Source organism: Triticum dicoccoides, chromosome 5A, assembly GCF_002162155.2.
Source record: "Triticum dicoccoides isolate Atlit2015 ecotype Zavitan chromosome 5A, WEW_v2.0, whole genome shotgun sequence".
Lineage (NCBI taxonomy): Eukaryota > Viridiplantae > Streptophyta > Magnoliopsida > Poales > Poaceae > Triticum > Triticum dicoccoides.
In genome coordinates this window covers 551503461-551516568 of record NC_041388.1, presented here as the reverse complement: position 1 = coordinate 551516568, position 13108 = coordinate 551503461, and the positions used below count along the sequence as shown (strand labels likewise).

Sequence of the window (13108 nt, the reverse complement as noted above, 5' to 3'; positions counted from 1 at the left end):
CGCGACCGTCCGACAATGCCTGGGCGGCAGCCGTAGAGTAAAGCAGCGGTGTCAGATGCAAACCAAGGGTTGTAGGGGCGGAGTGGAAGTGAATGGGATCGTAAGAGAGGATTTGAGTGGGCAGGGGGTGTCGGAGTCCTACGTGGAGGCGGTCCGTACTCCCGCAAAGCCCCCTAGTTTGCTTCTAATTTGCTGGGAAAAGGACGTCCGGATCTCTCCACAGACAGATATGATACCATGTTGGTTAGCAGAATGAGTCCGGAAACTCGGTTCGAACGGATGCAGGCGGTTTGAGGATCAGAGTTGGAGATGCCTTTAGTAGTTAAAATGGATGGAAGTGTCAGAACAGAAGCAAAATCCAGGCTTAATGTCAGATAAGAAAGAAAAAGTTTTGAATAGTACTTAGTACATCAAATAGGAAAACAAAATTGATGGCAGCCTTTAAGGAATTGTCTTGACGCGCAGAGAGGAGCTGCCACTGCCAGGTCGTGTGCACACCACACCACAGTCCACAGCCGCCGTCACAAACTCGCGCTTGGCTTCCCTGGAATGCTGCAGGAACGTGCGTACAGTACAGTAGAGGCAGCAGGCCGGACGTTGAAAAAAGGGACGAAGGCAGGTTGCTTGCTTGGGCGACGCGCCGACGACTCGCTACATATGCATCCGTGGCGTGGCGCTCTCTCAACCACGGACGGACCCGTTGCTCCATTTTGACGGCCATTCGCTATATATATTATCCGGGTCGCAGGGCACGCCATAGCCTCGCTACTTCAGGCGACGCCTCTGATCCGATCGGAGCAGTCCATGGACCTCCGGCTCCGGCAGCACACCATCCAGCTCGGTGCGACTCATGGCGCAGCGGCGACGCAGCCGGGCGACGGTGGCGCGATGAGCTCCGAGCTGTACCTCGCCGTGTGCGGGGGGAAGAAGGAGGAGGCCATGGCGCTGCTTCGCCAGCTGCACCACGGCGGCTCTGCTGCGGATGATCGGGCTGCTGGTAATGTTCACCAAACTTGTACTAGCTGCTGGGCTATCTCCGATCATTCGTGCGTTCACATATTTAGAGTATACTTTTTCTGTTCGCCGATCAAAGTCAAACCAATTCTGAATCACACCCAGGTTTGGTAGTACTAGAAATTCTGAATCGAACCAATTCTGTTCGCCGCTCAAAGTCAACTGCAGGCAAAACTCAGGCACACGCACTCGTTAGGTTCACATTTGAACACCACCGCAAATCGCAAATCTTGTTTTTTTTTTTCCTTTCGGTTCGACCAAATTGCTACGATTTCTAGATTCTATTTTCCCCGGGTTTCTACCAGAGTTTGAGAAAAATTGACTAAAGTTCAAGTTCTGTCTAAGTTTGTCTGAATTCATGTGTGGCCGATAATTTGCAAATAAAAATAAAAAATGCGTCATCGATACATTTTGGCCGATATCCGGATATCTTGGTGCCTAGTGATTTAACTGAGATTTCAGAATTCCATGTGGAATTTCATTCAAAACGGCGAATTGTTTCAGGCATACACCTGGTGAGCGCAAAGAGGAACAATGTTCTTCACTTAGCCGCGGAGCACGGGCGCGACGAGCTGATCCATCATCTCGTCGGCTTCGGGGGGAAGAGTTTGCTCTCTGCCCAGAACTCTGCTCTCGACACGCCTCTGCAATGCGCGGCGAGGGCGGGGCATTGCAAGGCCGTGTCTGCTCTCGTCCAGCTCGCGCTGGACTACGGAGACGAGAGCGCGCTGTGGTGCAAGAATGCGGCTGGGGACACGGCCCTTCATCTGGCAGCGAGGCTCGGCCATGGCGTGGCGGTTGAGGCCATGGTCTCGGCGGCGTCTGGGCTGGCCTCTGAGGTCAACCACGCGGGCGTTTCGCCGCTGTACCTGGCGGTGATGAGCAGGTCGGTGCGCGCCGTCAGAGCGATAACGACCAGGTGCAGGGACGCGTCGGCCGCCGGCCCGAGCTCGCAGAATGCGCTGCATGCCGCCGTCTTCCAGGGCTCAGGTCAGCTAGCTAGCGAGCTCCGTCATGCATGATCCGTGGACTCCGAAATTGGATGCATTTGTTGAAACTCGGCTGACATATCTGAACTTTGTTAGAAATGGTTAGCCTGCTGCTGGAGTGGAAGCCATGCGGCCCATCCCTGGCTAGCCAAGCGGACGACACGGGCAGCACCCCGCTCCACTTCGCCTCGTCCGACGGCGACCGCTCCGTCGTAGGTGCCATCCTGAGCGCGACGCCGCCGTGCGCGGTGCGCGTGCGGGACTCTGGCGGCCTCTCTGCTCTGCACGTCGCGGCCGGGATGGGCCACGCCCACGTCGCCATGGCGCTGATGGACGCCTGCCCGGACGCTGCCGAGCTCCAGGACGACAGCGGCGGAACCTTCCTGCACGCCGCGGCCAGGGGAGGCCACTCGGAGGTCGTGCGGCTCGCCATCAAGAAGCCGATGCTGGGCGGCGGCGGCCTCCTGAACACGCAGGACGGGGACGGCAACACGCCTCTCCACCTGGCGGTGGCCGCGCGCGAGCCGGCCATCGCGGAGGCCCTGCTGTGGACGGGCCAGGTGCGAGCCGACGTGACGAACAACGACGGCCACACGCCGCTGGACCTCGCCGCGAGATCAACCGATTTCTACTCCATGGTGAGCCTGGTGGTGACACTGACGGCATTCGGAGCGCAGTTCCGCCCGCAGAGGCGGGACCACGTGCAGCGATGGGACAGCCGCAACATAACAAAGGCAATCGAGAAGACGTCCGACAGCCTCGCGGTGGTCGCCGTCCTCGTCGCCGGCGTGGCCTTCACCGCCGCCAACAACCTCCCCGGGTCGTACGAGCAGGAGGGGAACACAAATGGGATGGCGGTCCTCCGGAGGAAGACCATCTTCAAATGCTTCCTCATCCTGGACGGCGTCGCCCTGGTGACCTCCATCCTCGCGGTGGTCCTGCTCGTCTACGGCAAGGCCTCGCGCTCCGCCCGGTCGTGGAAAAGCTTCGCGGCGGCGCTGCATTGCATATGGGCGTCCCTGATCAGCATGCTCCTGGCGTTCTACGCGGCCATAGCAGCCGTGACGAGCACCACGGGGGTCTACGACATCAGGGTCTTCGTCGTGAATCTCGTCCTCGTCGTGCTCTTCATCGTGCTCTCCGCCTTCGTCAGCCCTCCGGTGTCGCACCTCATAATGTGCAAGTTCCTGTGGCAATGTGGCTTCAGAGGACGCCAAGGTGGTGTCGTCCGCAGGCGTATCAGCCAGCAGTATCCAGTCGTGGGTGCTTTCGTCTTCAACCTGCTTCTATTCAGGGCTGCGCATTACGTTATACTGTTTGCCGGCTTCATCATTGTCTCCACCCTGCGTGGCGGCTCCGACGTTCGTTAGAGCATGCTCACTAGTGTAGCCAGCTGCTTGCTATTTGTTCTTGTCATGTTATCTATATTTGATCTTATAGGTAGCATAACATGTATAGTAGTCAGTTGTAAATAGATATCACTGTTAGAATAGGTATGTGCAGACGACTAGGACTTGGACTAGGACTTGGGTTCCATGGTGTATACGGACCTGTACGGCACCGCCTCAATCTGTAAACAATCGCTGCATCTCTGTAATATAAATATATGTCAAGGTGTACCCAACTGGGCACCACGCATCGACCAATCCATCTCTGTTTTTTACATGGTTTCAAAGCCTTCTCTTCTAAATCACATCTACTCCCTCCGTTTCAAATTACTTGTCTTGGATTTGTCTAGATACAAATGTATCTACACTCATTTTAATGCTAGATACCTCCGTATCTAGACAAATCTAAGACAAGTAATTTGGAACGGAGGGAGTAGATGTCTATCGTTCCCTTCGGCGGTTCCTCCGGTGCTTCTTCCTCGATCAGCCAGCCCATGGCGACGTTTGGCGACACCGCCCGTGAGAAGCTCGGCCGCGACAACTTCCTTCTATGGAAGGCGACGGTTCTACCCCCGATTCGAGGAGCACAGCTTGATGGATACCTCGACGGCACAATTGAAGCCCCGGCCAAGACCATTGATGTCCAGAAGGCTCACAAATCAGGCACGGAGACGGTGCCAAACCCCGAGTACGCTCGCTGGGTAGCCCAAGACCAGCAAGTTCTTGGATCGCTGCTGACCTCTCTCTCCCGTGAAGTACTCACTCAAGTCGTCTCTATGAGGACTTCCGCTCAGGTCTGGACAGCTCTTGAGGAGATGTACTCCTCTGTCTCTCGGTCACGGATTATCCAACTCCGGACCCAGTTCGCTGGCACTCTAAAGAACGAGATGACTGCCACAGCATACTTCACAAAGATGCGAGGCATTGCCGATGAACTCACAGCAGCAGGGAAGAAGATCGAAGACGACGATCTCATCTCTCAAATTCTTGCAGGATTAGACGTAGAATGCAATCCTTTTGTCTCCTCCATTGCCGCAAGAACCGACGCCTATTCCCTGAGCGAAATTTATGCTCAGTTTCTTGCCTTTGAAGCGCGCCTGGAGTCTCAGAATTCTGGGTCACAACAGTACAACTCTTCCGTGAACCTAGCTGCACGAGGAGGACGCGGCAAGGGAAATCGAGGCGGCAGAAGCAATGGTGGCGGGAACCGCGGTGGCTACGGCAACAACAACCGCGGCGGCTACAACAACTACAGTAACAGCAGCCATAACTATGGCAACAATAGCTACCCCAACAATAATCGTGGCGGAGGACGATCAGGAGGTGGAGCAAATTTTCCCCGTGGTGAAAATCCTACCTGTCAGATCTGTGGCAAGGTTGGGCATCCAGCTCATAAGTGTTGGCATAGGTTTGACCCAGAGTATGTCACCGAAGAGAGAAATGATGGAGCAGCCACTACTTCGTATGGAGCTGACTCAAATTGGTACTTTGACACCGGAGCAACCGATCATATTACAGGGGAGCTCGACAGGCTAACGACACGCGAGCGCTACAATGGTCCTGAACAAGTTCATGCAGCTAATGGTGCAGGTATGGCTATTAGTCACATCGGTCATGCAGTCATCAATTCTTTTGATCATACTCGAAAATTTCATCTTAACGATGTACTTCATGTTCCCCAAGCCACTAAAAGCCTAGTTTCGGCAAGTCATTTTGCTTCTCATAATAATACCATTGTGGAAATTCACCCTCATTCTTTTTTTTTGTAAAGGACCCAGCAACGAAGGCAATCCTTCTAAGCGGCCGATGTGAGCAGGGTCTTTACCCAGTCAAGTCGTCTCCCTTCTCCAATAGTCAAGTCAGTCAAGTCTTTGGTGCTTCAAGACCGTCATTGACAAGGTGGCATGATCGCCTTGGTCATCCAGCCTCTCCAATAGTCAAACAAATCCTTAGGAATTTTAATTTGCCATGTTCCAATGAGTCCAATAGTGAGTCTGTGTGTGATTCATGCCAAAAGGCTAAAAGTCACCAACTTCCGTATCCTAGGTCTTTGAGTATATCTAGTGCTCCTTTAGAGCTTGTTTTCTCCGATGTTTGGGGTCAAGCACCCGAGTCTGTTGGTCGAAATAAATACAATGTAAGCTTTATTGATGATTATAGTAAATTTACTTGGATATATCTCTTGCGAAATAAATCTGATGTATTCCAATGCTTTCATGATTTTCAACGATTAGTTGAGCGCATTTTTAACACCAAAATCATAGCCATGCAAACGGATTGGGGTGGTGAGTATCACAAACTCAACTACTTTTTCCAACGTATTGGCATCACTCATCATGTTTCGTGTCCACATGCACACCAACAAAACGGTTCTGCTGAGAGAAAGCATCGTCATATTGTTGAAGTTGGGCTTGCATTGCTTGCTCATGCTTCCATGCCTCTTAAATTCTGGGATGAAGCGTTTCTTTCTGCTGTCTATCTTATTAATCGTGTTCCTAGTCGTGTCATCAATATGATTTCCCCGCTTGAACGACTCTTCAATGAAAAACCTGAGTATTCATCTCTTCGTGTTTTTGGTTGTGCATGTTGGCCTAATCTTCGACCATATAACACTCGCAAATTAGCTTTTCGTTCTATTCAGTGTGCATTCCTAGGCTACAGTAACAAACACAAGGGATACAAATGTCTTGACATTTTCTCCGGTCGTATATATATCTCGCGTGATGTTATTTTTGACGAGTCTGTGTTCCCTTTCTCGCAACTTCATCCCAATGCCGGAGCACGTCTTAGAGCCGAAATTCTACTTTTGCCTCCAAACCTTGAGAATTCTACGAGTATTGATCAAGGGGGCGATGATTTACATGATCATGTAACTAATCCTACTAATGAACCTGATGCTTGTGTTGACAGTACTCAGGAACATGAACATCAGAGGCAAAATTTGGTGCAAAGCACCTCTGGTGGCTCTGATTTTATGTGTGCAGCCGATGGCGCAGGGCACGAGGCGGACTGCAGCGGGCCGCGCCCATCTGCAGGTTCTACGGCGTCGGGACCCGCTCCTTCCGCGGGCCGATCTCCAGTTCCCAGCCGCCATGTGGTGCACGCGGGTCCTCTTCTTCAGGCGCTGAAGCGAGCACGCCCACCCGTGGGAAGCATGCGGCTCGTGCCCAATCAGAGACGCATGTGCCTCGGTCTTCTATGCATGGAACGAGTGCATCTCCCGCACAAGGCCAACAGACGCCCTCAACTGCTTCCTTTTCGGGATCATCAGCCAACGAACCGTCCTCAGGTGACAACAGCGATGGATCTTCTGTGGCTTCCCCTGTTCAACAAATAGTGCAGCAGCCTGGATCTTCTCCTGTTCAGCAAACAGTGCAGCAATCTTCTGTTCCGGATCGTGCTTTGACCCGCTCACGCAATAATATTTTCAGACCCAAGATCATCACAGATGGACGAGTTCGATGGTGCAAATTGTGTACGACAGGTGAGCCAAATAATCTGACCCAAGCTCTTCGTGATAAAAACTGGAAAGAAGCTATGGACGAGGAATATTCTGCGTTGATAGAAAATAATAATACATGGCATCTTGTGCCAGCTCAGAAGGGTACAAATATCATAGACTGCAAGTTGGTCTACAAAATAAAAAGAAAATCCAACGGAGAGATTGATAGATACAAAGCACGTCTTGTTGCCAAGGGATTCAAACAGCGATATGGGATAGATTATGAAGATACTTTTAGTCCGGTTGTCAAAGCGGCAACAATTTGGTTAGTTCTTGCTTTGGCTGTGTCCAACAATTGGTGTCTTCGTCAGCTAGATGTGAAGAACGCGTTTCTTCATGGTGTTCTAGAAGAGAATGTGTACATGAGGCAACCTCCAGGATATGAAGATCCAACCAAGAGGCAATATGTGTGTAAATTGGATAAAGCTCTATATGGTCTCAAACAAGCTACTCGGGCGTGGTTTGCTAGACTCAGCTCGAAACTATTGGCTTTGGGATTTTCCTCTTCACGGGCGGACACATCATTGTTCTTCTTCAAGCGAGGTGGAGTTTCAATGTATCTTCTTATCTATGTGGATGACATCATAGTTGTGAGTTCATCCGATTCTGCAGTGGAAGCCTTGCTCAAAGATCTTCGATGTGACTTTGCTCTCAAAGATTTGGGAAATCTCCATTATTTTCTTGGCATTGAGGTGAAAAGGAAAAATAACGGAATATTGTTGACACAAGAGAAATATGCGAATGATATCCTCAAACGAGTTGCAATGCAACATTGCAAACCGTTGGATACACCACTCTCAGTTTCAGAAAAGTTGTCAGCCGAAGATGGTGATTAGCTAGGTGATGAGGATGGAACTAGATACATAAGTATAGTGGGAGCATTGCAGTACTTGACCTTGACAAGACCGGATATTGCTTTTGCTGTGAACAAGGTTTGCCAGTTTCTTCATTCACCCACTAATACACACTGGACTGCAGTTAAGCGAATTCTACGATACATCAAAGGTACGGTTGGAGTAGGACTAAACATTACAAAGTCGAAGTCTACTCTTGTGAGCGCCTTCTCAGATGCAGACTGGGCTGGTAATCCTGACGATCGTCGACCCACAGGAGGTTTTGCTGTATATTTTGGTGACAATCTTGTTTCTTGGAGTGCTCGAAAGCAGGCAACAGTCTCGAGGTCAAGCACAGAAGCAGAGTACAAATCCCTAGCCAATGCGACAGCCGAAATCATTTGGATCCAAACACTTCTCAAGGAGCTCGGAGTCAATCAACCTAGGGACGCATGTCTATGGTGTGATAATCTTGGAGCAACATATCTCTCAGCTAATCCAATATTTCATGCTCGGACTAAATACATTGAGGTTGATTATCACTTTGTTAGAGAGAGAGTTGCAGACAAGCTTCTTGAGATTAGATTCATTCCCTCCGGTGATCAGGTAGCGGATGGCTTCACGAAAGCACTTGCTACTAGACAATTAGAAGTATTCAAACGCAATCTTAACTTAGATGAGCTATGATTGAGGGGGTGTGTTAGAATAGGTATGTGCAGACGACTAGGACTTGGACTAGGACTTGGATTCCATGGTGTATACGGACCTATACGGCACCGCCTCAATCTGTAAACAATCGCTGCATCTCTGTAATATAAATATACGTCAAGGTGTACCCAACAGGGCACCACACATCAACCAATCGATCTCTGTTTTTTACAATCACTTTATTAATAATAGAGAAAAATAGGTTTATGGTCCCTCAAGTTCTTCAAAAGTATAGCCTTGGTTCCTTCAAATTTTTTGGTAGACATTTAATTCTTCAAGTATCAAAATCACATAAGTTTGGTCAAAAGCCAGATTTTAAGCACGTTAAGCATGTTTTGACCATGTTGACCAGGTTCATCGGTCAAACCTGGTCAACATGGTCACCGGTCAAACAACTTGAAAATATACTGATTTTTTTAATTTACTGTTCATCGGTAAAATCCGGTCAACATGGTCAAACCCGATCAAAATCTGGTTTGGATGAAACTTATACGGTTTTAAGACTTGAAGGACCAAATGTCTACCAAAAAAATCTTAAGGGACCAAAATCTATATTTTTGAGAAACTTAAAGGACCAAGAACATACTTTTCTCTTATTAATATCCGGCACATCTTACTCTCTCATAAAGTTCCTTAAAGCCTGTTGTTCGCTTTTAAAAAGGAGGATTACACCCACCTCGTATCGATTGATGCACAATGTATGCAGGCTTTCTCATGAGAGGTAACAGTTGTAGAATGGCCTTCAGAGATGTTGTTAAGATGCTCACGCTCGTATGCGGCTCTACTAGCAGAAAGTCGTTTCGCTGGATACGATTCAAGGAAGACGGTAAAGAAAAGTTCTTTATGGCTCTTTTTTTTGATTTTTTTGTATGTGCATACATATATGTGTAGTATTTATGTATGAAGTTTAATCAATATACATATTTAATGTGATGCATACAAAAAAGATAAATACATGAACCAAGGTGGGCTTGACTTTTGTTGTTCTTGGGCTAGTTTTTGTCTTTTTGTCTATAATACATCATAGTATTAGTTGTTGTGACTCTTTGGGCGTAAGGCGATCCACGAAAATATTTTTCAGCCTCCATTTTCAACTCATTTGTTTGTTAATAGTTTCCTGGTTGATCTTGATCAACTCCCCAAAAGCAAAAGGATGTTTGTTGTTTGCTGCTCGGGGGTCAGGACATCTCCAACGCTGACGCGTAAATTCTATCCAGCATCCGTTCACGAACAAGGGGGTCAATCCATGAACACGAATGTGGGAGGCTGTCATCCGATATCTTCGATGTATACAAAGATCCGTGAACATAAAGGAGGATGCATACAAAAAAGGAGTTTCAATGTATCTTCTTATCTATGTGGATGACATCATAGTTGTGAGTTCACCCGATTCTGCAGTGGAAGCCTTGCTCAAAGATCTTCGATGTGACTTTGCTCTCAAAGATTTGGGAAATCTCCATTATTTTCTTGGCATTGAGGTGAAAAGGAAAAATAACGGAATATTGTTGACACAAGAGAAATATGCGAATGATATCCTCAAACGAGTTGCAATGCAACATTGCAAACCGTTGGATACACCACTCTCAGTTTCAGAAAAGTTGTCAGCCGAAGATGGTGATCAGCTAGGTGATGAGGATGGAACTAGATACAGAAGTATAGTGGGAGCATTGCAGTACTTGACCTTGACAAGACCGGATATTGCTTTTGCTGTGAACAAGGTTTGCCAGTTTCTTCATTCACCCACTAGTACACACTGGACTGCAGTTAAGCGAATTCTATGATACATCAAAGGTACGGTTGGAGTAGGACTAAACATTACAAGTCGAAGTCTACTCTTGTGAGCGCCTTCTCAGATGCAGACTGGGCTGGTAATCCTGATGATCGTCGACCCACAGGAGGTTTTGCTGTATATTTTGGTGACAATCTTATTTCTTGGAGTGCTCGAAAGCAGGCAACAGTCTCGAGGTCAAGCACAGAAGCAGAGTACAAATCCCTAGCCAATGCGACAGCCGAAATCATTTGGATCCAAACACTTCTCAAGGAGCTCGGAGTCAATCAACCTAGGGCCGCATGTCTATGGTGTGATAATCTTGGAGCAACATATCTCTCAGCTAATCCAATATTTCATGCTCGGACTAAACACATTGAGGTTGATTATCACTTTGTTAGAGAGAGAGTTGCAGACAAGCTTCTTGAGATTAGATTCATTCCCTCCGGTGATCAGGTAGCGGATGGCTTCACGAAAGCACTTGCTACTAGACAATTAGAAGTATTCAAACGCAATCTTAACTTAGATAAGTTATGATTGAGGGGTTGTGTTAGAATAGGTATGTGCAGACGACTAGGACTTGGACTAGGACTTGGATTCCATGGTGTATACGGACCTGTACGGCACCGCCTCAATCTGTAAACAATCGCTGCATCTCTGTAATATAAATATACGTCAAGGTGTACCCAACAGGGCACCACGCATCAACCAATCGATCTCTGTTTTTTACAATCACTTTATTAATAATAGAGAAAAATAGGTTTATGGTCCCTCAAGTTCTTCAAAAGTATAGACTTGGTTCCTTCAAATTTTTTGATAGACATTTAATTCTTCAAGTATCAAAATCAGATAAGTTTGGTCAAAAGCCAGATTTTAAGCACGTTAAGCATGTTTTGACCATGTTGACCAGGTTCATCAGTCAAACCTGGTCAACATGGTCACTGGTCAAACAAATTGAAAATATGCTGATTTTTTTTAATTTACTGTTCATCGGTAAAAACCGGTCAACATGGTCAAACCCGTTCAAAATCTGGTTTGGATGAAACTTATATGGTTTTAAGACTTGAAGGACCAAATGTCTACCAAAAAAATCTTAAGTTACCAAATCTATATTTTTGAGAAACTTAAAGGACCAAAAACATACTTTTCTCTTATTAATATCCGACACATCTTAGTCTCTCATAAAGTTCCTTAAAGCCTGTTGTTTGCTTTTAAAAAGGAGGATTACACCCACCTCGTATCGATTGATGCAAATTGTATGCAGGCTTTCTCATGAGAGGTAACAGTTGTAGAATGGCCTCCAGAGATGTTGTTAAGATGCTCACGCTCGTATGCGGCTCTACTAGCAGAAAGTCGTTTCGCTGGATACGATTCAAGGAAGACGGTAAAGAAAAGTTCTTTATGGCTCAATTTTTTTTTGATTTTTTTTGTATGTGCATACATATATGTGTAGTATTTATGTATGAAGTTTAATCAATATACATATTTAATGTGATGGATACAAAAAAGATAAATACATAAACCAAGGTGGGCTTGACTTTTGTTGTCCTTGGGCTAGTTTTTGTCTTTTTGTCTATAATACATCATAGTATTAGTTGTTTTGACTCTTTGGGAGTAAGGCGATCCACGAAAATATTTTTCAGCCTCCATTTTCAACTCATTTGTTTGTTAATAGTTTCCTGGCTGATCTTGATCAACTCCCCAAAAGCAAAAGGATGTTTGTTGTTTGCTGCTCAGGGGTCAGGACATCTCCAACACTGACGCGTAAATTCTATCCGGCATCCGTTCACGAACAGGGGGGTCAATCCGTGAACACGAATGTGGGAGGCTGTCATCCAACACTACCACTGTACATTTCAAACACGGTTCAACTAAACCGGATGAAATTCATGCAAACACTGCGGATTTTGTTAAAGTTAGGATATAATTTACATAAACGGATGATGTTTCGACAGTTTAACTAAAAACCATAAAAAAACCAATCCCTATATCGGACAACCACCTTGTACGCGTGGTCGCTCTATCTTGCCGCACTGCCGTCGCCGTTGCCGCTGGAGGGACCCGTGTCGTCGTTGTCATCAATGTTGTCCCTCCAGCAGCGGAAGGACGTAGGAGGGCCGCGACAGCCTTGTGTGGTGGATGCCTGCTGCTCGCGGAGGAGCCGCTCCGCCTTCTGTTGCGCGGTGCGGATGGCCGCCTGTGCCACTATCGCCGGCGCCGGCGGAGCCCTAGCGGTAGCTTTGCCCCATCCGACGTTGGAGGACAGTCGCTAAGAGACCAGTCCTCGCTGATCTTGGCGAGCGGCCGTCTCCGTGGTGGTGACAGAGCGATCGAGCGCCCACGAAGCGGTGAGGTTCGGGTCGTTCTGGACCCATTCCGGTGCCACGCCGTTCTTGGCGAACACGGAGCGATGACCAGCATTGCGTCGGTCGTACCGTGCATGCTGTCTTGCTGTGCGCTCCTCCTTGGATAAGAAGACCCTCGAGCCCGAGGCACCGTCGTAACCTCCTCCTCCAAGGTAGTGGAGGATGCGGCCACGCGCCTTCGTGATCGCAGGTGGTAGCACCTTTTTATCGAGCCGCTGCATGCTCTGGGCTGACATGACTGTAGCGTGGCAATTGGCGCGTGCGTTTGATGGAAAGTGCGGGTGGCATTTTTGAATGGGTCAAGGTAGTCAGAAGCGGATGTGGCAGCGGTCTAGACACTCGCACCCCCCACTTTGTCTCCGATTTGCGAGAAAAGGTGCGTTCGGACCGCCGAGCAGACCGCTATAGGACCATGTTGGATGGCAAATCATGTCTGGACCGCGCTGTCCGGGTGTATGTAGGCTGTTTGAGGGTCGGCGTTGTCAAGGTGTCTTTAGAATTAATGCATCTGGTGCTGTTAGTAGGGACAATCAGCGCACG

General features: G+C 48.1%; 1 protein-coding gene and 1 pseudogene across 1 annotated transcript; both read left to right on the top strand.

The window, feature by feature from the left end:
• Window positions 1–741: 741 nt before the first annotated feature.
• Window positions 742–3649, top strand: LOC119302729 (ankyrin repeat-containing protein At2g01680-like). Its single transcript, XM_037579775.1, has 3 exons — window positions 742–997; window positions 1519–2004; window positions 2100–3649. The coding sequence occupies exons 1-3, from the start codon at window positions 805–807 to the stop codon at window positions 3371–3373; spliced, it is 1953 nt and encodes a 650-aa protein (XP_037435672.1). The 5' UTR covers window positions 742–804; the 3' UTR covers window positions 3374–3649.
• Window positions 3650–4344: 695 nt separating this feature from the next.
• On the top strand, window positions 4345–4483 carry LOC119304590 (annotated as a pseudogene).
• The last annotated feature ends 8625 nt before the right edge of the window (window positions 4484–13108 follow it).

Excerpts from the sequence above, each read along its gene's own strand:
- LOC119302729 (XM_037579775.1), top strand. The coding sequence starts at position 805 with ATGGACCTCCGGCTCCGGCAGCACACCATCCAGCTCGGTGCGACTCAT. Across the intron at positions 998-1,518 it reads TGCGGATGATCGGGCTGCTG|GCATACACCTGGTGAGCGCA; the intron begins GTAATGTTCACC and ends GAATTGTTTCAG. Across the intron at positions 2,005-2,099 it reads CGCCGTCTTCCAGGGCTCAG|AAATGGTTAGCCTGCTGCTG; the intron begins GTCAGCTAGCTA and ends GAACTTTGTTAG.